The sequence below is a fragment of the Malania oleifera genome, chromosome 1, assembly GCF_029873635.1.
Source record: "Malania oleifera isolate guangnan ecotype guangnan chromosome 1, ASM2987363v1, whole genome shotgun sequence".
In the NCBI taxonomy this organism is placed as follows: Eukaryota; Viridiplantae; Streptophyta; class Magnoliopsida; order Santalales; family Ximeniaceae; genus Malania; species Malania oleifera.
The window spans coordinates 135,412,518-135,438,698 of record NC_080417.1 but is presented as its reverse complement, the minus strand read 5'-3'; the positions used below and the strand labels follow the sequence as shown (position 1 = coordinate 135,438,698).

Here is a 26,181-nt window from a genome sequence, read left to right as displayed (position 1 = left end):
TGGAAACCCGCAGGTGCTGATCCCACTCAGATGGAGTAATAATTTTTAAAATCTTGATTTTTGAAAAATTTATTTTTGATGCATCTTGAAGGTCATATGTATGATCAATAGTAACCGAATTTGTTTCAACTAAAATTAATTCGTAAAATCTTCTGTTCTTTAGGGTGTCTGGAGTATCAAAATGACATCCCTGAAAGAAACGTTTCTTGATTACTTCGAAGGGAGAAGGTGCATCCCATTCAGGTTCAATGAGAAACAAATCTTCGAAGGAATCTTTGATAAAATAGCCTTTTGAAAACTTTTGAGAAGAAGAGGACTATAGAGGAGAAGGTATTTGTCCTTCCATAATTTTTCTAAAGGATGGAGCTTGAGTAATAGGTGGTTTATTGAGGGGTGAATGTCTGTTATAAACTGGAATAACTTCTGAGTGCTTTGAAGGTGAGGCTTTTGAAGGGGTGGCATCTTTTAAGTAATAATCACTAGCTTTCTATCTTCTATCCATTTTTACCCTGAAGAAAATATCTTGTTAAAAAATCTAGTATTGAATTTGAGGAGCCTTTAATAAATTCAATTTAGAAATAAAAAACAGATAGAATTGCTTGCCAACGAGCAAAGATTTGCTTTGAAACCAAATTTTTAACATCTTTTTCTAAAATTTATTTTGCACTTTTGCAATCAACTCTTAATAAAAATTCCTTGTTAAATAAATCATCTTGAAACTTTTGAATGCATAAAACAATTGATAAAATATTTTTTTTAACTGTCGAATAATAATTTGAGGACCTGAACAGACACCTGAGTGAAACCTAACTAGGGTTTCTTTTGATTCAATTCTCTGTTTAAGAATACCCCCAAATCCAACATCAGAGGCATTTGTTTCTACTATCATAAAGGCTTTTGGGTCAGGTAGGCTAAGACATGGTAGACTTTTGACCAAATTTTTTAACCTTGATAACAACTTGGGTATGTTTTTCTGTCCATGTGGGTGGATTCTTCTTTAATCTTTTAAACAAAGGTTTTAACAAAATTCTAATGTTAGGAATAAAGTCTACAACGTAAATAAGGCATCCTAAAAATATTTGAAGTTGATTTTTGTCCTTAATTTCATTTGGAAACTTATTAGCAAAATCTAATGACCTTTGGATTGGAGTAATAGTATTTTGATAAATATTATGACCAAAAAATCTTATATTAACTTGAAATAATTTGATTTTTGGTTGTGCAATTGTAGTGACCTGGGAGAAATCATGGTATTTTAAATAATAACAGAGAGGGAGAAAATAGAAATTTCGAAGGAAGAGAAAGAGGCAGTAGGCCTCGCGTTCGTCGATGAAGTTACAATTAGGCTCGTTGACGAGGGTACGTTTCGTCGACGAGAAAATACCGAGAGAGGTTTTAGGAGATTCTGAATTTTGTCGATGAGGGGAAAGTTCGTCAATGAGTTGTCTTTATGACCTCGTCGACGAGGTAACGTGGCTTGTCGATGAAGACCAGTGTATAAATAGTGTTAAACGTGATTTTTCAGCTTAATCTTACCGCAGAAACTCTCTCTCTTACTTCCTTCGGTTCCCTAACCTTATCTCTAAGATCTCGAACCGATTTTTTGCCGGTTCGATGATCTGAAGTGTAACGACCTCAAAATTTATATCATTTTTTTTCTTTCATATCTACGCAGCTGATATACAAGTCATAAAACCATATATACTAAATAATATCAAAATTCAATACATTTAAACCATAGCCATATACAATAACTCCCTCCAGTATCATCAACCCCAAAAATACAAAACCCTATCACAAACTTACCCTACAACCAGGGTAACCAAATCAACTATTTATCAGCGAGCCTGATCTGCTCGTCTAACTGACTCACCAGAAAAGTGGTAAAGTAATGGGGTGAGACGACGCTTAGTAAGTGGAAATATGCTATTACTAGTGTGTGACGACCGAGTCTTAAAATTATAATAATAGTATTTAAAACTGCATGATTTGGAAAATCTCTAAAACACATGTATAGTAGCTTAAAATATTTGTATCATCTAAACTTTCTATTATTCATACTGCTATATCATACTACATATGACAAAAGCTGTAAAACTGTATACGTATACATATACATAACTGTGCTCTTTCCCTAAGATTCTATATGTTATGATTTGACCCCTCATGACAGGGTTGTGCAACCCGTAGGCGGGACTTAACCTGGTTGGCCCTCTAGGTAAGTCATCACACTTTACACTACCTCAGCCTGGCCAAATTGCATCTACTCCTAAGCTTGGGACTGACTGCTACCTCGTCAAACTAGCCCCCTCAACCCAGTGAATTGGGGAGCTGCATCCTCTCCGAGCACAGTTTGGCGGTACCCACACATTATCTGAGATATGTGGTTGCACTCTATCTATATTAGCAACGGTACCGTGCTCTATAAACTGTATCGGTTTGTAATCTTTTCACAGGGATAGGATACTATATATATACTCTTTTTACTGTTTCCATTATGTTTCAAAAATAACCATAACACTAATAATCTGTACTGTAAACACTGTAATGTTTGTAGCATTTTGATGCTATAACTATATAATCTGTCTGTATTTTCTATCTATATAGTCTATTTGTATACTCTGAGTGTTATGACATTTAGGAAGACATAACATTCTATAAATACTATATATACTGATCTGAATAAACATCTTATATATATATAAATATCCATTTGTGAAGCTATTTGAATAAAATTGTATAACATCATATACTGGGAAATCTATATAAAATTCTACATCAAATAATATCTACTCAGGCCACACATACTATATAATAATTGGTATACATGCAACTATAAAATTTATCTTAATATAATCAAATCTCCTAACATAGCATATTTCCCTTACTTAATTCCTGAAAAGCCCTCACTGAACTCTGGCCCTACACCCACATGGTTCTCCACTCAATACTCTGAAAACGACATCCCTCAGAACAAAACATCAGTATTTTCTTGCATACAACATTTCTTATAACTGCAGGGAAAACATATTCTGAATAAAAAACCTTACCCTAAATTTGGGATGAATTTCAAACCACTTCCACCGACGATTCGCTCTGGCAGACTTGCAGAGAACTTCGCCAGGAGCGTCGTGGTGGCTTCAGAACGTTGATTCGGTGAAAGATGGGGGCAAGATTGAAGAGAGAAGGAGAGGGATGCGTTTTAGAGAGAGAGAGAGAGAGAGAGAGAGAGAAAGAGAGAGGTGATTTGCACTAAAATTCTGTGAAAAATCCAAGTTTTAGCAATTTATAGGGTTGGATTCGTCGACGAGACACGTCATCTTGTCGACAAGTCCTTAAGGAATTTCGTCAACGAACCCTCCTTCCTCGTTGACGAATTTCAGACTGCCTAAAAACCCCTTTTGGTATCTTCTCGTCGACGAGACGTGGCTTCGTTGACGGGACCTCCTTATGAGCTTGTTGATGAACTCCCTGTGTTCGTCGACAAAGTCCTGTGTAAATCTTCCAGGTTATTACATCCAAAGTGCATGTCATCGACGAACGCAAACAAAGCCTACTTCCTCTTTCTGTTTATGTTTCCATTTCCCTCCCTCTTTATTATTTAAATACCATTATTCTTCGAGTCATTACATGAAATCACTACGACGCTCATGGGAAAGTTCTCTGTAAGTCTGCCGGAGCGGATCATTGGTGGGGCTAGTTCGAAATCCATCCCAAATTTAGGATAAGACTTTCTACTCAATATTTGACTTCTTGACAGTTGTAGAAAGCGTAGTATGCATAGTAATACTGAAGTTTAGTTATGAGGAATATTTTTTTCAGGGTGTTGATCGGGGAACCCTACGGGTGCAGAATTGTTTTCTTAGGGGGCTTTTTCAGGAATCATATAAGGGGATAAATTAAGCTAGTATTTTATGAAAAAGTATGTATAATATTACAACATCTGATTTCAGGAAAATAAATATATTTTTATATGCTTTCTATTTGGGAAATACTACTGTAAAAGATGGTATGTTTAAATATGTATGAAACCTATTTCGTGTGGCATGAGTAGAAATTATAATGAAATACTGTTTTCTGAGAATATGATAAAGATATAGATTTTTATAATGTGAAAAACCGGCATACGGGCCGAGATTTTTATATGTTTGCCGGTGTATGGGCCATGCTATGGATATGTTTTGTCGGCGTACGAGCCGAGCTATGTATATGATTTGTCGACGTACGGGCCGAGCTATGGATATGTTTGTTGGCATACGGGCCGAGTTATGGATATGTTTGCTGGCTTATAAGCTGAGCTATGAATATGTTTGCCGGCGTACGGGCTGAGCTATGGATATAATTTGCTGGCGTATAGGTTAAGCTATGGTAAAATATGAAATACCGGCATACGAGCCGATGATTTTCATGATATACGTATATATGCAAAATGATATGATTGATTTGATAATTAATGATATGTAATATTTATGTATCACAGTTTCATTATATGCTATATGTTATCAGAACCTGATTGACTTGGTTTGGGCTAACACTTACACGGCACTGATGCTATGTGTTCATCATTCATCATGATATTTGTGTTAACGTTGCTGTACGGAGTGACATGAGATTGGATGGTCAATGTGGTTTTAAGAAGTGTGAACGCCCCTGGTGTATGGACCAGGTCTGGTAGACCTATCGGACTTACAGACTGTAATTTTGACTTGACAGTGGTTGACCAACCATTGTCAGGTCTCACCTTCGGGTCACACAACCTAGTCATGTGAGGGTAATACATGACAATAGTCAGATAACCTACCAAGATTGTTTTCGTATTATATTTATATGAGATGAATTATGCTTATGAAAATTATGTGTGTTCTGCCATAATATGAGAATATATGTTTCTCAGATATGATATAGACAGTTATACTGATATGTTTATGTATGGTTATATATAGAACAAGGAGATACTCATGTTGCCACACACTAGTATTAGTTTATTTCCCTTACTACGAAGAGTCTCACCCCAAAATTTTATAAATATTTTAAGAGCCCCTGATAGGAGAGCGGGTAAAGCTCCGCTGATTTAGTATTGTTGATTTGCCATTTCTGAAGGGTAAGTTTTGGTGGGGACGGTTGGATTTTGTGGGAAATGTACCTAGGTATTTTTTTTTGAGATATATATACTTAAATACAGTGAATGTAGTAACTCTGGTATTGTGATGGATGTTTTGTATTTATGATATTATGATTGTATGTTTCCTACTGCTTAGGCTTCCGTTATGTGTTTCTATTTTATCCCTCATACCCACGGGTCCAGGTAGATTATGATCTATTGGATATATTATATTGGTTGTATTGTATTATGGAAAAAAAAATTATGAAAATTAAGCAGGTTGTTACAGAAATAACCAAGCCATTTCTTTTAATAACTTTATAAAAAATGTTTAAATGCTTAAAGTGTTGTTCTAATGATTCAGAGTATACAAGGAGATCGTCGATGTATACAATTGTAAATTTTGTATAAGGATTGAAGATTTCATTCATAATGTTTTGAAACTCAGAGGGAGCATTTTTTAATCCAAATGGCATTACATTCCACTCGTAATGTCCAAATGGGACTGTAAAGGCAGTTCTGTATTTATCTTCTTCAGCTATTTGTATTTGCCAAAATCCATACTTCATGTCAAATTTTGAGTAAATTACTGTTGTACATAATCTATTTAATAAGTCTTTCTTATTAGGTATTGGATACCTAATCCATTGTAAAGTTTTGTTAAGGGGCTTGTAATTTATGACAAGACGAGGGGCTCCTCTTTCTATTTCAGCTTGGTTCTGAACATAGAAAGCAGAACAGCTCAAAGGATATTTGTTTTTTCTTATCAATTTTTTGTCTAATAAATCTTTGATTTCCCTTTTATAGTACTCAAGTAACTCATGATTCATTTGTATAGGTCTTGCTTTTGTAGGTATTTTGTCTTTAGTAAAATCCTTTACATATGGTAATCTTATCATATGTTTCTTTCTTGACCAAAATGCATTTGGTAAGTTTGAACAAACTTTTTTTTTTTTTCTAATTTTTCTTTAACTTGATCAATTTTACTTTTGATTTCCGGGATTTGAATTCTTTCTTCAATTTTTTTATGATGAATTTCTCTTGATAATTGCTTAATATGCTTTCTTTTCTATTTGATCAAATTAATTCTTTTGATTGTTAAATCCTTTAAAGTGTTAATCTCTTTTTCTTTCATTTTTTCTATGAATTCAAACATAATTTCTTGACCACCTATTTCTCTGTGAATACCCTTTTCATTAACTTGAAATGGGTATATTAATGTAAAGAACGGTGTTCCATGAATAATTTCTTGTTCAATATTTTTGACAAGTATGAAAGTCGTTTTGAGACATAATTCTTTGTTACAAACATGAACATCTGTAATTTTGTAATCTATACGTAATTTTGAATTATTAGCACCATAAAATTGAGTATTTGTTTTTTAGTAATAAGTTGTTAGTACTAATTCTTCTTGAATACAATTCATATTAGCACCTGTGTCTAAAAGAGTACGAACAACTGAAACAAACATTTTGTTAATAACAAGTTTAACTTCTATGTACCATTTGTGTATGTTGACTTTTGACAAATATCTAAGGAAAATTTCTTTTTCTAAATCTGATTGTGAATAAACATCTTTTTCATCTTTTGATTCGATTATCTCAACTTTTGTTTTTCCATTTTCTAAAGATTTGACTTTTTAAGTTCTATTATTAAATTTATACTGTTACAGTAAAAAGTAAAAATCAAAATTTGTGATGGTTTTGTAACAATTGGAACCTTGAAATAATATTGAAATCACTTCTATATATAAAATAATTAATTATGCAATAATTTAATGAAAAATGTAATGCAAATTCAAAATAATGCTATGATAAAATATCTTTAAAATGTCTAACTTTTAAAAAATAAATCACCTAAAGAATTCTTTTTGATTATTTTTTAACTTTCATATATAATATGCTATGATTATCCTTTAAATACTCAAAAGTGAGTTTAAAAAATGACAATTAAATAAAATAATTATTATTAATTTTTATTCTCAATAATAATTTTTGATATTTTTATTAATAAAATTTCTTAGTCTTTATCTATTTCATAAAATAAATATGTTTTCCGTAAAAAATAAATTTATTTCAACTTTGAGAATAGTAATCAAATGTATATTTTCCAATTTTAAAATTTAATTATGTTTTTTTTTTCATAACCAAAATATTTTTTAATCTTTTAGTAATGCTGACTTATTTTCGAAAAAAAAACCATCGACCACTTTAAACCAGCTCCAAACGGCCCAAACCCCAACGTCGCTTGCCCTGTTCTTCCACCCTCAACATCAACGAACGCCCGTTTCTTACAATCGAAGCAACCGGCATTTTTGATATTCTCCAAAGAAGCCATTGGATCTCTCTGTTGATCGCAGGATGGCAGGGAGATCAGGGTTCGGGTCCTACGATTCTTCCACCATGATAGTCACCAACACGCCGGCCAAAGATCTCGCCTATACCAATTTCGCCTACTGCTCGCCCGCCGACCTTCGAAAATTCTCCGTCCCTGGATCCAAGCTCTTCCTCGCTTTGTTCAGTGATTCCTTTGTCCTTTCCATATCATATCCTCTCTAACCAATTATTCTCGTAAATTTATGTGCTTATATGTCGATTCATTGCAGTATATGATGTTTAGAATTGTTGTCTCGTTGTGTTTTTACTTGTTTAGTGGACCCAGTGTTAATTATACTTTTGCTGTTGATCAGACCTAAAATAACAAAATAGCGGATTGGTAAACAAACATCCAATGGGCTTCAAAATTGACTTTCGTTAATAATCCTAAACTGTCTAATTTGAAGAACAAAACAAACTTAAAAGAATTATAAAATGACAGCTACAATTTGAGAGAGGGTGAGGGAGAAAGAGAGAATGAAGTTTGTCTAACAATGAAATTATTGTCCATTGTTAATTATTTTTCTATTCCACCAATTCTCAGTCTCGCTTGGCATGGCCGAGTTCCATGTACAGGCACTTTAATTTTCCTGTGTGACTTTGAATGTTAGAATTTATGAATAATTGAATTTGCAACTATGAGTGATCATGGATGAGCTTGTACCTGCTTGTAAACGCAGATTTGTTTAATGCTCATAGTATGCAAGAGAAGCATGGCCTGTTGCTGCAATGTAGAGTCATAGGAGGAGAGACAGATTAGTGATTGCGTGTGTGCATATTTAATGAGAATATCAATGTTGTTGCCTTAACCTAATCATACTGCCCACGATACCATACCTAATGGCCACATTGCCCTAAATGCTATTCAACGTCGCCATGCTAAAGTTTCTGCAGGGGACTCGGTATCAGTAAGCAGGTTAGGTGGCCATAGTCCATAGCTTCTCAGAAATATGTTCGCCACACTTTTTATCAGTTCTGTAATTATGTTATGGTGACCTTTTTTCTAGATTTGTTCCACCTGATGATTTCAACTTGGCATTGCTTACACTCGAGTTGGAGTTTGTTAAAAAAGGGACTAAAGATGAACAGGTATTTCTTCTTTTTTCTTTATGCCCTTGGACGATATGTCTACCACTAAATATTGCATGGCACATCTGATGGTTTGATGCTTTCTCATTTCATTTAGCTGCTGGCTTTTATGTTTACGGATGACCAGTATCTTAATTCCATTTTTGTGCAATATATTTTTGTGCAGGTTGATGCTGTTCTTCTGGCTCAGCAACTTCGTAAGAGGTTTATTAACCAGGTAAAAGCTGCATGTGGTTGTCTATAGGCATTTTCCTTGCCCGGTCATGATATTTTCAGGCACTAGGTCTAGTTGACACTGTTTGTTGATATTTTATGGTCCTGTGTTGTTTGTTCTTCTTTCAGATAAGAAATCAGCTAAACTCTTTTGATTTGTTTTATTTATTTATTTATTGTATTGTATGGGACTTCATGCTTAATGCTATTTATATATATTTTGTAATTTTTTTGATAGAAAAAATGTATTTAGTAAGAGAGAGGAATGAAATCGTCAGATAGATGAAGGAAAGAAGTAAAGATAAACCATTTTATGTATTGTATTGCATGGGATATTGGTTTTGTAATGTCATGGATATGATTATGTTGTGGTCTTTGGCTGAATTATGATTATGCAAATGGTTGATTGTTCCAAATGAATACGGCAAAAAAGTAGAGGGAAGGTTATTATTTAATCCTGTATTTTTTTCGATCAAAATTCTGATTTATTTGAAGAATACAGAGCAACTGTTACTAGGAGAATTACTGGCTTATTAAGGAATACTGCTTTAGAAATAGAAACTGCAGATCAATTGTTTGCATTTGTAACTGAATTCAAACTGATTTTCCAGAAAATTATTAGTAAAATCAAGTGCTGAGTAATTGATATGATGCAATTAATAATTTTCTATTATTAAAAAAAATTGTGTATGGTTTATTCCTGGAAATTAATTTAAAAGAGGTTTCCTGATGTGCAGGTCATGACTGCAGGACAGAGGGTTACTTTTGAGTATCATGGAAACGGTTACATTTTCACTGTCAATCAGGCTGCCATAGAGGGGCAGGAAAAGTCTAACAATATTGAAAGAGGGATTATTTCAGCTGATACGTACATTGTTTTTGAAGCATCAAAGTCCAGTGGTATCAAGGTAATCTGAAATGCCCTTGTGGTATGCTTATTTGATTTTCTCGTTTAACTTGGTCCAGTACTTCTCGCAGTTCTCCAATGATAATTAACTTTTAACTGTTCTGAAATGGTGAAATTAGCATCTCTAACTTTTGAATGGACTCATGCATGTTGACACATCGGATATTGTCAATCATATTAGTACTTGGTTACTTTGCTGTAATATTAGTCTTTGTTTACTTTTCTGAAATTAGAACTTATGATTACTTTGTGCACCGGGCTGCCCTTTCCTTATCTAATGTCTAATCATCCTTGAAGGATGCAATTCAATAATTCATCATTTTTTTTGAGACCTGTGCAGATTGTCAATCAGCGTGAAGCTGCTAGCAGCAACATCTTTCGGCAGAAGGAGTTTAATCTGCAATCATTGGGTATTGGTGGTTTAAGTGCAGAGTTTGCAGATATTTTTCGAAGGGCCTTTGCCTCTAGAGTTTTTCCTCCTCATGTGACCAATAAGTATTGTTAATTTTAAAAACTCTCTATCGTTTCTTTTTGAATTCCAGTATTTATCTTCTTCTTCTTCTTCTTTTGTTGTACTATTCTTCTCCTTTTCTGATAAATTTCTGTTTTAAAAATAAGTCCAGTAACTTTGTTCAGAATATTTATTTACTCGTGTGCCTGAAAAAAATGTTTTTGTGTTGCAGATTGGGCATCAAGCATGTCAAGGGAATGCTGCTTTATGGACCACCAGGTACTGGCAAGACTCTAATGGCTCGCCAGATTGGAAAAATGTTAAACGGGAGGGAACCAAAGGTACCTGTGAAGGCATTATTTTATTATGGGGATTGCTAGCTGCTTTGAAATTTTTTTTCTCCCTCTTACACTGTTGCTTCTTGTTCCAATGGCTGTTAATTATTTTCTTTTGTTATTTTTGAATGATAAGAGCCAAAAGTTGTGGCTGAGGCCATGTACATGCAAGGTATACATACAAGCTCCTCCCCAACACCCCCACGCAAAACCCAAAAAAGACCTTAAAAAAAAAAAAAAAGAAGGGAAAAAAGGAAGAAAGTAGAAGGCAGAATCCGGTTCCTAAGCCTTCTGTGAACCACTGAAGAAAATACTTTGTTGACAAAGATATTTTAGCTGTACTTCTTTTCTCTTCAATGAATATATCTTTTTTGTTATCCAAAAGAAAGGAAGATATTTTGGCCTTACAATAGGAAGCATTAGATCATAATAAATTGTACTATATCTCTTCCAAATGTGCTAAAAGAGATCATGTGAAGCTCTTTTCCATGCATCCACTATTTTTGTTTTCTTTGATAAGTAGCCATGCCAAAGTAAATCAAGAGTTGATTGAGGCAACTTCTTGAATGAGGTATTGAACTCCAAGGATGAATCGGAAAAGAAATCTTTATTGGCAATGGACCCCCAAAAGGAGAGCATAAAAGGTACAAAATTAGGGAGGCAAATCAGGATATGCTAAAAGCAACTCCAGAAAACACTGAGCACTTGACAGTGGAGAAATAGGATTTGCTTTTGTTCAAAGTGCTCCTACTGCTCCTGCTGCTGATTCTTACATTTTTCACTTGGCACATTCTCTGCCATCAATCCGATGCTGGGCATGCCCCTTCTCCTAGTGCAAAAAGTTGCATAACAAACTGAGTCAGAACTTATTTACACTTTATTCACCCAATTTGTTAGAATTGACAATTTTTGACTAATTGATTTGCATAGCATCAAATATATCCTCCTATTGTTTTGACAATAGAAGATTCATTATTGGAGAGAAGGATCTGACTGGCTGTTTCAATTGTAACTGGGGCAGGGCTTGCAGTGTGCTTATGGTAGACTTTATGACTCTGTTCATATTAGTTGTTTTCTTATTGATCTTGATCTCATTGGAGAACTAACTTAATGAGGCTAGGGGTTCATTCTTGGACTTTAGCCATTATTGAGGTCTCAAATTTTAAGTATTAGTTTTGACTGCGAATTTAGCTGGCCTTGGTAGTTGGTACAGCCCATTTTGGATATGACTAGGAGCAGTATTATTTTGATTATGATTTCACTGCATGATTTTTCCCAATTTTTTATGACACTGAAAAAATTGTTTTTCTGTATAGACACAAGCATATGTTTGTCACAAATGTTAAGATTTAGAGCATATCAATAGTTAATTTACCATGTTGGAGATTAGAGGAAGAGATGAGTAATTGTAATTATCTTGAGCAACTGAAGTGTCTAATAATGCTGAAGCAGTTAAATGCTGTCCACTTTTCCGGATTTGAGTTTTAATCAATTATGTTGAACCATGTGGGACTGAGTCTGATACTCGCTAAACAAATCATCATTTTTACCATTTGTTTCTGAGTGGGCTAGATGGTTTCTGTTGTCTAAATATATTAAAAGTGGGTTTTTGAATCTTAGGTGCTGACATGTGGCACCCTTTTTTGATGGATCAGAACTTGGTTTTTGTTTATATCCTTGCAGATTTGGGTTTATGGATTTGGTTAGGTGGGTTTGTCCTTCAGTTTTGGGTTAGGATTGGGTTTGGTCTTCTGAGTTTGGGTTGTTCAGGGTAGGGATTTGTCCCCTTCGATGGTTTTCCCCCCTTATTTGAGCAAATTGCGTATTTTCTGTTATGAAAAACATTAGGTTGGACCAATGTTTTCCCTCGTAATGCTTCCTAATATGGTTATTATCAGCATGATACTGTTTAGGCTTTGCACTTAATTGACACATTTGATAAGCGGCCGCCCTCTTTATGCACTCGTTTAGATTGTTAACAGCAGTTTCCAAATATGAGCATTTCAGTGTCATTTGCATGCATGATTTAGGCTTCGTATTTGTTCAAAAATATTGAACAAAAAAATGTGCCACCTTCTATTTCCTTAAAATTATTTACACTTTTTCTTGTATTTATGACTTCTTTCTTCGGTAAGGATAGGTTATGTGATTTTGAATGTTAAGCTTGCACAATTTGTGACCTGTTTTTCATTTGGTCAATCTTGTGGGCACCTTGCAAGAGAATCGGTCAAGTTGGCTTATTTTTGTGTTGCCATTCCCATGTCTGCACATTTTTATATCTGTTCTTGTCTCTAGGAATGTTGATTTTGTGTTTGGTTGCTAATTCTAGCCCATTGTTAGTATGGGTTGAAAGCTGATACATCAATCTTCAATTACATTTAAAGTGCATGTGCGGGTTAATGGGAAGTTAAACTTACATGCACAAATGTCGTGCTGTTATGCCTGTCATTATAATAGGCAGTCTCTGAGTTTTCTTGAAATTGGACTGTTTTTTTTTTGGAACTCTAGATTGTCAATGGGCCTGAAGTGCTAAGCAAGTTTGTTGGTGAAACTGAGAAGAATGTTAGAGATTTATTTGCTGATGCTGAGAACGATCAAAGAACTCGGGGTAAGTGGCACATTTTGGCCATGTACGCTTTTTTTCCCCAGTTTATAATGATTATTTTTCTTCTTTTTTCAGGGGATCAAAGTGACTTGCATGTTATCATTTTTGATGAAATTGATGCTATTTGTAAGGTGGGTGCACGCACTCAAGATGCTAGTCTGTGGTTACTCATTTATACTTGTATATTGTGAGAAGATAATGTATCAATCACGAGACACAGCTGCTATTTGATCTTGGTGCCAGCGATCAGTTTTGATAGTTTTGTCTGAGTGACCTTGTTGTATTTCATTTTCTTTAATATGAGCAAAGTACTTTTCTTCCCCATACATAGGTTGATTTGATTGTCTGAATTGCAGAAAAGAAAAACTGTTGAAATATATAGAAATAAAGTGTATAAAAAAGAAAAGAGTTGTGTTTTAAATCATATGTTTTGATAAAACTGTACTCTCACTATATTACTGAAATCTATGTATGGTTTTAACTTGAGGGAAGTTATTGTTGTTGACAGCTATAAGTTGTATCTTGCAATCTTGAATATTTATTTTTCACATTTGTTCTCCTTTATAATTTTTACCCAATTTGTTGGTTGATAAAGGTCTCGACTTTTTCTTATATAGATACTGAGATTGTTGAAGCTATTTATATGCTTGAAATTGATCAGTGTTTGAATAATATTGTTAAATTTTTTAGGCTCATTCTTTCTGCTAATTCTTTGAGTAGTTTTTTTTTTTAATTTTAATTTATGGGCTGTTTATTTTCTGTTATATAATGTATTTTGATTGTTTTAAAGTTCTATTAGTATGCACTTGTTAGTTCAATGTTTATTTGGTTACGTTGCTTATGTTTTTGTTTGGCTTTTGCAGTCTAGAGGTTCAACTAGGGATGGCACTGGAGTCCATGATAGCATTGTTAACCAGCTTCTTACAAAGGTTGGTTTGTAGTTTGAAGCAGTCTGTCCATGTTTTAGCCAAACCATGGCATTACTTGACTAGAAATTATCTTGTTTTAGATAGATGGTGTTGAGTCTTTAAATAATGTTTTGCTCATCGGAATGACCAACAGAAAGGATTTGCTTGATGAAGCACTTTTGAGGTGACCCCTCTATCATATCAGTTCTTGTGTTATGTAAGATTGTTTCGATATTCTATACATTTACTTGCTTATAAAAATTTTAAGTCCATCTGAATGTTCTATGATTTGTTTTTTTAATAAAAAATTTTAAGTGTTTGGTTTGCAGGCCTGGACGTTTAGAGGTCCAAGTGGAGATCAGCCTTCCTGATGAGAATGGACGGTTACAGATTCTTCAGATTCATACAAACAAGATGAAAGAAAATTCTTTTCTTGCTCCAGATGTCAGTTTGCAAGAGCTTGGTATGTAAGTTATGCCTTTATATGTTTCTTATTGTTATCCCTGGGGGAGCCACACCAATGATTTTGGTAGGTTTTTTGTTTCAGAATCACGGATTAATAAATTGGTGCAAGAATTTGTCAAAGAATTTATATAGGAGATGAAATATTTCTGGTAAGAAGACTAAATTCTGATATAATTTTGCAATTAGATAGGTGTTGGGGTCATGTAGGACAGTAGTAAGAGAAATTAAATACATTTTATTTAGCTTGATATGTGTGTGCATGTCTCCCTGTGTGTCTCTGCAAGTGTTTCAATTAGGGGTGAACTCAGTTTTATTTGGTTCAGTTATGGCTTAATCCAAAAACCGAACCGAAGTGTTTGGTTCTTAAAAATATAAAATCGAAACTGAACTGTAAACCATCGGTTTAAAAAAACCGCAATCCATTGGTTAAGACAGTTCGATTTGGTTAATTTTGGTTTTCAAAATTTTAAAATAAACAAGCCGTTAAGGCCATTGTAGCTGGGTTGTTGGTCCAAATATGTCTAAGCCCAACTAAATTGGAAGCGCATGACTGGAGGATGCCAGCATTGGAGGGCATTGTGAGAGATTTATAGGAAGTGAAGGGAGTTCCCAAATTCTATTCAACCGATGTGGGACAAGAATAAAAGGAGGGTGTGCAACTTATTTATTATGCTTCCATATTTGAAGCATTATGTCTAATGTTCTCTTGTCCCTGTTTCATATTTTTGTTCGTTCTTTACTTCACAGCTGCATTTATGCACCAAAATTTGGCCTTAAGCTGGCCGTGCTTGAGGGAATACCATTTCTCTTGGTAGGCTTGGATGAGATGGGTGGTCTCGATGGGTGTCCAGGGGAGGGGCAGGGGTTTCTTCACAGGAGAGGCAACAGTGGGGAGAGGAAGGGCCTCGGGGAAGACAGCGGCGGTGGAGGAGGCCGAGACGATTGCGGGTGGTCAGGGGCAGATTATGAGGATTTTAATGCCATTGATGGCAGAGGCAGAGGGTTCTTGGTACTGCAATGGTGATTTGAATTTTATTTAGGGTTAAGGTTTTGGGAGGGGTGAGTTAGCAACATCTGTAAATATTCAAAATTATTATATTTTATTAATTATTTAAGTTTTTTGGTTCAATTTTTGCTTAGAAACCAATACCGAGACCAAAACAAAAATTTATATTTTCAAGAACTGAAACTGAAATTGAAGATAAAAAACCGAACCAAAACTGTTTTAGGTCCAGTTTTTGGTTTTTCGGTAATTTTTGTACATTGCTAGTTGCAATGTTATTTGTAATAAAATTTCTTAAATACTAGTAGTGTTACAATTTGTTCATAATTGTGGTGAGTGCAAATTAGGCGACATGAGTTATAAACAGAGGAAACAAAGGGATTTTAGTGGAAATACTTGAATGGTCTTTCCCTCTTCTTAATTATTGTGTTCACATTCAGTTTGATGGATGACTCAGGTAATTTAATGAACTTGCACCCACTTCCTTGTTTGGTTGTACCTGTTCAATCGTCGTTAATGGCTTCTTTTGAAATGAATTCAGCACTAGTAGGGGCCTAAAAAATTATTAATGTGATTATTGGCCAATATGCCTTTTTAATAAATGATTGAAACCTTGATCGTCCTTAGGAGTTTTTTTTATCATCATTCTGCTTGCAAAATTGCATCACATTTTGTAAAATCTCAATGGATTAGATTTAACTGAACTTGGTATTTCTTTGGCACAATTCAAGCAAAGTGTCACGGACCCCCAATTTAGACTCGGCTAAGGGAGCTGCGCGGCACTCGTCTAGGTTCTCCCTCAACAGAGTCAGCCAATAATCACCCGTTCAAGCCTGCAAACGTGAGCATCACATAAGTTTTGACAACCACTCATAATCATGAAATATTAATATAGACATCGATGGATCAGGAAGGCAAGAGATATTCATGCTCAATGATAACATAGAGACTACTTATTTTATTCAAGAAAGAGAACACTATCCAAGCCATAACACAAGTCATTTGATATTCATTTACAAATCCCTGGAGAATACATGTAAAGCCATCTCTCTTCCCCATTACATTGTCACCCCCTAAAATTCTCCCCCACTCATTCTAGTGACGACCTCGTCAATTGTTGTAAAGAGTCTTCAATCTTCAAATTCTGCTGTTGTTGTCTTGAAGTTCATGAATTCTTGGATCTTTTGTATGAGATGATGGAAGTCTTCTGTCTTGTCACCACCATTCTTCTTTTAACAAAATGTTGTTGTTGACGACCTTCATCATTGTCGACTCTATCTGCATGATTCTTCATTACGCCTCTGGCTACTATCTTCATTTATGGAAGGATCTTCACTTCTATCTGTACTGATCTTCTTCGTTGACATGGGGTTCTCCAAGAACCAGGTCTCTAGCTCTAAATTGTCATGGTCATGTAGGCTTTGTGAGTTTCTAGGCTTTAAAGCAAATGTCCCTCACAAATTTGGCTGTTCATCTGTCACCATCTCAACAAGACAATTAGTAGCAAAATAGTTCACAAAAATTACTGCATAAGTAATACATCTAATGAGAAACATAATTTCACAAAAAGCTGCAAGTATTTTTCCCCCATTCCACTCACTATTTGGGCTCTTGAGGACTCCCCAAAAGCCTTAGGGCGCCCACCATACACTTCTTTTCTCCCAAATCAGCGTTGAAGATTTCTATTCCCTCTTGGAATATTTTCAAGGCATTCAAGGCCTTCCGCTCAGGGCATTCTGCTATGGGATGGGGCCCTATGCACAAAAAACAAGCAAGTGGCGGTTGATGCACCCTATTCCTTGCTTCCTTGTCATTCCACTCTCTCGTTGTTCGGGGCACCTTATCGCTCAAGAAGCTATTAGATCCCTTGTTGCTTGCCCTGCCTGAAGATCTATATACCTGGGAAGATCTTTGTTCATGATTGTTAGATGTTGGGTATTTCCTTTTTTGAGAACCATTTGAGTGGTCGTTCAATTGTCCACCCGTTGCAAGGGTCCGGCTTGAGAAATCCTCCAATCTTTCAGTTGCTGCGAGAGTCGAGGGAAGGTCACGAATCCCTTGCCTTCGCAGCTCATTCTTCAGCCATGATTTGAGTCCTCGAAGGAAATGGAAGACTCTGTCAGAATCCGCCATATCCTTTATGTTGAGCATTAGGGCCTGGAACACCCGTACATAACTCCCTATCGAGCCTCCTATTTGTTGTAATTCATATACCTTGCACCGTGCCATGTACTTTGTATTTCCTGGGTAAAATTGTTCTTTGAAGGCATGTTTCAACTCTTCCCAAGTATTGATGGTACACCAGTTGTTTTGCATGTCTTCACATTTGGTTCTCCACCATAACTTTGCATCCTCAGTAAGATATACTGTTGCAATGTTAACTCGGTCCTCATCTAGGTCAACCCTTGAGCACTTAAAGTAGTGTTCTAGATCGAAGACAAAGTTGTCTAACTCCTTTGCATCTCATGCGCCCGCAAAACATTTAGGTTCTGAGACCTTAATCCGAGTTCCCCCACAAGTATCGGTTATTGGCCTTAGAGACATTTGGGCCACTGCATTTAACTTAGTACTCACCTCTTGTAAGTCATTTTGTAATTGATCCTTTAGGTTCCGAAGCTTACCCACCTCCTTCAAATCCTCTTTCATGGTGCTAATAGATTCTTTGACATTATCTGCAAGCACATAAAAATCATCAGTTAATTCCTATAGGGAGGCCTCAAGCTCTATCGGCTCTCCCTCTTGGGATGTCAGGAATGACATTATGCCCTCAATGTATTTCAGCCTATTCTCGAAGGCTTCCAATTGCTCAATGTTCCTCTGGAAGACCTCAAGCTCTATTGGTCTTTTCTCCAGGGATTTTATACGTGGAATGAGTTTCTCAAGTTCCACAATTCTCATCTCAAGCTTAGATACACTATAGAGGTTTCCTCTAGTGTTCTCTTGGGCAGCCTCAAGCTCTATCGGCACGCCTCTCTCTTTTGACAATTCTATCACAAATACTTGGAGTTCAAAGAATTGCGTCTCCAAGGTTTCAAGATTTGTCACTCTTGCCTTTAGCGCCTCAACGCGCTCTGTCTTTGCCGACTTCGCAGTTTTCATCTTGCCGTTTATGGTGCTCACACACACCGTGCTCTGATACCAATTGTCACGGACCCCCAATTTAGAATCAGCTAAGGGGGCCGCGCAACACTTGTTGAGGTTTTCCCCCAACAAAGTCGGCGAATAATCACTCGTTCCAGCCTGCAAACGTGGGCATCACATAAGTTTCAGCAAGCACTCATAATCATGAAATATTCATATAGACATCGATGTATTAGGAAGGCTTGAGATATTCATGCTCATTGATAATGTAAATATTACTTATTTTATTTAAGAAAGAGAACACTATACAAGCCATAACACAAGTCATTTGATATTCATTTACAAATCCCTGGAGAATACATGTAAAGCCATCTCTCTCCCCCATTAAATTCCGATTACATTGTCACCCCTTAACACAAAGCATGAAGATGGAGAGAGATTCTTTTTGGTGAATACAAATTGCATTAATAAGAAGTCCAAAGCCAAATGTAGATTTATAGCAATGCAAAGTGGATCTGATTGTGCAATAGTAGATGTTTAATGGGTTAGCTTTATGCCCTGGATCTGGCTTTATTTACATGTTTACTACATATATATATATATATATTAATATTTTATTTTTATGTTAGTCACATAAGTTCTTTTTGGGGGTATTCCTGTCATTAGACATTTTAAAAGCCATGTGAGTTTTTAAGTAATGTGGCTGTTCATGGGTGCTTTGGTAATTTTAATGTTCTAATTTCTGCTGGACATATTTGTTGCCCATAGATTATGTCTGAATGTAGGGCTTAGATGGTCACTTTGCTAGGACGGCCATAGAAATGTTTTAAAAGGCTTGACCCAAGATATAGTCAGCCATTTTTTTTTTTTGGGATGAATCAAATAATACTTTCAGCCTGCTACAGCAGACTTCTTCCTCTCTCCTCTTAAGGATTGAGACTTGGGTGTTGTAGCTCTCTCTCTTTTCCTCTTGTTTTCTTTATTCTCTTTTTGCTTTCATTAGTGAGTTCATGAGGAGGTGCACAAATAAAAGGCAATTATAATCCAGGCATGGGGGTCCAAAAGGGTTACTAAAGACCAAGGTCTTAAATTTCAATTTCGACTCAAATTTCGAAGCTCCAAAAGTATGGAAATTTCGACGGAAATTTCAATTTCGATGTCAATTTTGATTTCGATTTGAAAAAATAACGGAAATTAGTAATAAAGCATGGAATTCTTTGTGAAACTTTAGAAATGGTTAACAAATTATTAAATTTTAGGACTAATATATTACAAATTAAATACATCTATGTTTTGTAGGAGGTGGAAAACTTGTAAAATAGTATGTGTATCAAACATATTTGTAAGATAATGTACATTAAACATATTTAGTTAATACAAATGAAATTCATAAATCATTTAAATATTATTTAGTACACAAATAATGATAGTTTATACATGAATGGTTAAATAAAATGTTACTATAAGTTTATTTTTTCATATAATTTCAAAAGCACTTGTAATAATCTTTTCTTTCGATAAAATAAATAAAATAAATAAAATAAATAAAATAGAAATTTCACTTCACTCTTAATTTTCTCATTTGAATTCTAATGAAATTTCATCATACAGTTAAAATTTTGGCAAGTTTCACCAAAATTTCAAGATTTCGATAAATTTCGGATGACTCATTGAGATTTCAATGGAAAATGATCGAGGCGGAAATCGACTGCCATTTTGATTTCAAGGGTGACGGAAATCGGAAATTTCAACAGAAATTTCAACAATTTTGTGGAAATTTAAGACCATGCTAAAGACAGGGGCCTACTCCCCCATTATGAAGATCATTCCTACAGGAAATGCTTTCTTAGAAAGATCATTTCCGACCTTATATTCTCAACATCACCCTTATCATATATTCTTCTACTATATTTCTTTCAAAATACGGAAAATAAAGTATTGAGCTCCTCTTATTCTTTTATTTAGCCCTTAGTATCTGACCTATGGGCTTCAAGGGTGAAAGTTCAGTCAATTTGCTGCCCCTCCAATGTGATACATTATTTTGGCATACGTATTTTTTGTAGATTAAATGGTCCATATCAATGATGTTGTTCAAAGCTACCAATCAAATGAAAAACACTACCTTAAATGAGCAGAGGGGATCCATGTTCTTTTAATCTATAAGTTCAACTCAACTAGTTATCCCCATTTAAACACTTGATCCTTAACATTTTGGAAAATTCTTCAAATAGAACGATCTTATGCCCCCTGCTATTATCTGCAAATTTATGATTGTTATAGTGAGTTATGATTTGCGAAGGTGAAATTTTAGGTATTGCCATGTTTTTGATGTTATTTATTGCTGTGAAACATTGGGCATTTAGAAGCCAATGTGCATCTTGAAAAATCAAAATTTCATTTCATTTGGAAGTTGAGTGTTGATTTTTTGATCTAGGATTTTTTTTTGGTTGTTGTTGTTGTAAGGTAGCTTAAAGAGTCTATTAATCTGTTGAAAAAAATGCCAATGAATCCATGAAAGGAAGATTATTTAAAATAATTTTATTGGTACAGCAATACCAAATTATGGTGATGATCATTTAATATTCTTGTTAGGTTGAAATTGACTTCTGTCTACTCCTATTCTGATTAATTGAATTATGTTGAAGTATTATTAGTTGGATTTAGTTGGTTTTCACAAGCTAGACTGCAGTTTATCTTGATGAAATCAGTGCCAAATGCCAATGATTTGAATTGATTCAAGCAATGCAGTTCAAGTCAAACTCTGCACATTAGCTATTTGTTATAAGTGATATTATAAGCCCGATTAGAGGTTTTGTAGTGATTTGGAACCAAATGGTTAATTATGTGTATATGTGAGTTTGTACGAGCCTCACTTGGTTCTTTTTCTCATATGGATATTCACTAAGAAAGTCTCCTCACTCTATATAACTTTATTCTTCTTTTACTGTGTTCCATTTTTAAAGGAGAAAGCAAAAGGTGAAGTGGTTAGAAATTTAAGTTAGGAATGCATTAAAGTTTGGAGCAAATGCAATATGGGTTAATAAAGTACAAAATCCAATATCAGCACACTTTATCTCAAAATTATTCACTTGAGCATGGAGAACTAGCTTTGTATTGGGAGTGTTCCCTTATCAATTCTTTAAATAGGAATAAATAAGGAACCCAATGTAGGATGTGAAGAAGCCCTGCGTGTACAAGGTTAATGCACTTGGGATTATGGGTTCAATCTTGGGATATGATTCTAATTTACATAATTTTAAAAAATTTTGAGAAGTAAGGTGTACTCCCAAGAGGGGAGGTGAATTGGGATTTAAAAATTTCTTTGCAAATTCTTTGTTTTACAAGTTCCTTTAGTTAAGTGTTAACCCCAGCAAATCTTCTTTTCAGCAGTCACACAAACACAAAGATAATGATCAACAATCCTTTGATTTTTAATTAACAATCATACCAAGTTCAATCTTTTATGTTAAAGGCCTGCTTGGTTAAATTCTCAGGTTTTCTTAATATTCAAAATTAGAATCAATGAATAAAGATAATATCAAGGTGATTTTCAAATCATCGAATAAATCAAGCTTACAACTTTCCTTTAACAAAATAATGAATCTCAGCTTTAATATTCAACACTTCAGAAATTTTAATCCAATCAACTCCTTGATTCAAATCAATATTCAATATTCAATTTCAAGTTCAAACCTTTGATGTTAATACTCAGCTGATTAAATTCCAAAAATCAGATTAGAATGGTTTATAAATTAAACTCATGTTTTCAATTCAAAACTCGGAATTTATTCCTTTACTTCAATTAATGAAATATAAGTTTTAGATATTTGATTTTTGAAAAGATCTAAGTTTAAGAAACCTTGCAGCTGTTTTGATATTCAAAAACCAGAACTTTGATGATTTTATCAAACCAAACAATTAACTAATGTATGCTGAATTTAATATGCTTCAGAATCAGAATTCCAGCACTTCCAAAAAGTTTAGCAAGATATAACGATCATACACACATTTAATATCCTTGCAGAATTTAAAGAGAGTAGGGAGAAGAGCTTAGAACCGGATTTTAACAAGGTTCAGCCCAAGGCCTACCTCCTGGCCCCAAGCAACCGCTGTGAGGATTTTCAACTTTCTTCATTAGGCCAAAGTTACAACCTCTCTCCCTCAAAGGTGGAGTTCGCCTCTCTAACGAGAATCCCCTCTCGCTAGGCAACAATTCAATCCCGTAAATTGTCAAAACAAATCTCTCTCTAAAAAGAATACCCCATCTCGTTAGCCCTACTATTCAACAATCCCGAACCATCAAAAACAACAAGAGAAACAATAGCCTTGTGTACAAGTAACACTCTCAACAAGAGCAGATTAGTACAAGTGAATGTCATAATATACTTCAATCAAAATCAATATAAAAAGATGAAGCTCAGATGATTATTACCGGATTTTAGATTTAGAATTGAAATTCTCAATGTACATAGATCAGAAAAACCTTGTCTTTGTCAGCAATAGTGATCAGAAAATTTCAGCAGTAGTATTCTGGAATTTGTATTATGTGTTTGCTAGTTATTGTTTAATTCTTGAAATCAACATGTATTTATAGAGTTAAAAAGTAATTTTTCGTGTTGCCCAAGTTGCTTGTAGTGTTTTCCAAGTTTTCACAAAGTTTGGGGGCCAAGCAATCAAATTTGGAAAGTTTCCCTCACTGTTATAAATTTAAATAACCGAAGGTCAGTCGACTGAACTATCGGGGTCAGCCGCCTGATCTTTTAATTTAGCGTATTTTTGAAACACAGTGCAGGGTCAGTCGCCTGACTCAGTTCTGTCTGCTTTCTTAAAAAGCTCATAAAATGTCAGTCGCCTATTCCGCTGGCAGCTTCAACCACCCTTTAGTATTTTGGATATAACTTCACTATAAAACTCCAAATAAGACGATCTTGGTATCAAAAGAAAGTTAAGAAAAAATCCTACAACTTTCATGTTGAACATTCTTGAAGATAGGAAACCATTGATAGAGAAAATTGCACATCAATGCAAATATAGAAAAAAAAAGGGAGTTTGGAGAATCCTGTTTTGGTGCTTTTTATTCCAAAAATAATTTTAACATTTTTGAAATAACTTTTGACCTTATAAAAATATTTTCCAAGTATTTTAAAAGGTATCTAGGTCCACGTAATTGACCTAAGAGCTTCGTGCATCCATATTGAAATCATTTGAAGTACTTACATGAGACTTCTTAAGGACTATGACATTCTAATTACTAATTCTTCATGTATTTGCTTTGCTCTCAATGTCTTCGTGTATTTGCTTTGACTTCCTTCATAGCTCATTGACTTAAGTACATACTTCATCAAGTTCTTCTAGCTTTAAGTACAAGCTTTCAATAGACTTTTCAAGCACTTGATCTTGAACATTTGAGTCCTGAATCATCACTTAACCAAATATGTTAAGTTCCTTTGCTTTGTTATCATCAAAACAAGATTCTAAGCCTTGTGAGGCGAACAAATTTTATTTTTGTAGCAATTTTATAACCTTATGTTTGGGAAAGGCCTAAAATTTGGATTTGTGTGGATTGTATTGAAATTTGTCCAAATCCAAATCCAAATCCAAGGCAGAAATCCATGCCCTCAAATGCTGTGTAATAATATTTGGGTCACTAATTAGTGGATTCTAGGGTTTAACTTAGTGTGGAAAAGGTTTGCTAGCATTGTTGGTTCTCTTAGGGCTTTTATGGTATCATTTTTGTTTTCTATTTTCTATATTTTTGTTTTTGTAAAGTGACGAAACAGATGATGCCATCACGTTTGTTTACAAAGCAGATTATGCAATCGTGTTTGCTTATGTTGCTAGTTTTTTGTTTCTGTTTATTTTCTATTTTTAAAAAACGAAAAACTAGATTTTATACTTTTAGTTACTTGGCAACTTGTTGCCAGAATTTGTTGATTAAATCATTTGTTATACATATCTTATTTAAAATTAAAATAAAATGACCATGTGAATTTAAAATATAATTTAAAAATCTGTAAAAATTATAAAAATAATAAAAACCTTTTAATAATATTTTTGCTATTTTCAAATGTTGTGTACAGTGAAGTAGTTGAGTTTTGAAATATAATAATAAAGTAAAATAATTATGATACTTTCTATTTCTATTAGAATATTTTTAAAATTTTTATTGTTTTTATATTTTTGTTATTGTAATCATATATGTTAAGATTTAAGGACAAAATCAGCATCTGTTCAATCAAAATTTTTATTTGTATTAGTCTTAGAAATATTAATTGTTGTTGGTTTTTAGTTTTTGGTTTTCGTTTTCATAATTTTTGATAGTGATACCAAATGACACATTGTTTATTTTTGTTCTGCAAATTTATTAGGTTTGTTAGATTACACTTTGCTTAAAATATTAAGCTATTAGGTTGTGGGCCAACAACGTATATCAAGCCTTTAACACTCCCTCACACGTGCAGCCCGACAGCACGTGGAGAGATAAACAAACGATAAATAACACCTATTGTTTAAATATCACACAATAAACATGGGCAACAAGGCTAGAACCTAGGACCTCCTGTTAACCAACTCATATACCATGCTAGATTATGACTTTACCTAAAAGCTTAAGCTATTAGGTTGTGGGCCAACAATGTATATCAAGACTTTAACAAGGTCTATAAATAAAGATAATGTAATTGATTAAAAGAGTTGCATTATGAAATTGAAATGAGCTTGTGTGTTTGACCTTGGGGCCTTTCCATCTTCTCATCATCTCCTATTCTCACTCCCTCTGGTCTTGTTCCTCCTCTTCCCTTTTTGTTTCTTGTCCATCTCTATTGTCCTACGCCATATTGGTACCAGATCACAAACCAATCTTTTTTTGGTTTTTTTTTGCTACAATCCCAAATGTTCAAATCACCTTCTGCCATTCATCGTTATTCTTTATTGGTATTGTTCACTGATACTAGTCTTATGTAGTTAATTTTCTTAGACTAGTCTTATGTAGTTACTGTTCTTAGATACCTTTCATTAAAACAGCTCATTGAAGCCCCAAAGAGGCAGAAAAAAGCCGTAGCAGCAGAAAAAGCAATTATTGAGCTAGTTAGGATTCTTGTTATCTTCCAATCATGATGACTACTACAACCAGGTTGTCTTCAGAAGTTAAATCAGTATCTGGTAGGATGCTGAGTGCACTCTGGATGAATATTAAGGGTAGCTTGATCATATCAGCAATTGAAATTGTAGCTTTGGGCAGTAAATCAATTGGATCTCACTCCATTCAGTCACACTGTGCTGGTCATGGTTTTAAATCGCGGTAGCGGGTAGCGTAACGTAACGGTAACAGGTGTAACGGGAAGCGGGAGTAGCGGGTGTTACATAACGGGAAGCGGGTGTAACGGCCGTGAATTTTTTTGAAGCACGCACAACCTTGTGCATATTAGCGTACTTGCATGTTTTAAGCTTTTGGCCATTCTTAGAAAAGGTTTTAGTGTATTTTGGACCCTTTAGTTCGAGTAACTAAGTTATTTGGTAAGGGCAACAAGTTTACATTTTTTTAAACCATCATTGATAGAAAATTACGTGTGTGTGCGTATTTATACTTCTCATTGTTCTTATCTGTGATAAATTCTTATGTGTGCTAAATGAATTAACAAAATAAAAT

General features: G+C 34.5%; 1 protein-coding gene across 1 annotated transcript in view; it reads left to right on the top strand.

Annotated features, from left to right (window-relative positions):
* The first annotated feature begins 7,293 nt into the window (after positions 1 to 7,293).
* LOC131152145 (vesicle-fusing ATPase) overlaps positions 7,294 to 26,181 on the top strand; it is a 36,281-nt gene continuing 17,393 nt past the window's right edge. Inside the window, exons 1-12 of the mRNA XM_058103827.1 lie at positions 7,294 to 7,646; positions 8,297 to 8,392; positions 8,484 to 8,565; positions 8,732 to 8,782; positions 9,516 to 9,686; positions 10,026 to 10,180; positions 10,369 to 10,477; positions 12,980 to 13,079; positions 13,152 to 13,207; positions 13,940 to 14,005; positions 14,086 to 14,168; positions 14,314 to 14,447. Of these exons, the coding sequence (XP_057959810.1) occupies positions 7,462 to 7,646; positions 8,297 to 8,392; positions 8,484 to 8,565; positions 8,732 to 8,782; positions 9,516 to 9,686; positions 10,026 to 10,180; positions 10,369 to 10,477; positions 12,980 to 13,079; positions 13,152 to 13,207; positions 13,940 to 14,005; positions 14,086 to 14,168; positions 14,314 to 14,447 (1,288 nt within the window). The 5' untranslated portion in view covers positions 7,294 to 7,461. The remainder of the gene's footprint in view (positions 7,647 to 8,296; positions 8,393 to 8,483; positions 8,566 to 8,731; positions 8,783 to 9,515; positions 9,687 to 10,025; positions 10,181 to 10,368; positions 10,478 to 12,979; positions 13,080 to 13,151; positions 13,208 to 13,939; positions 14,006 to 14,085; positions 14,169 to 14,313; positions 14,448 to 26,181) is intronic.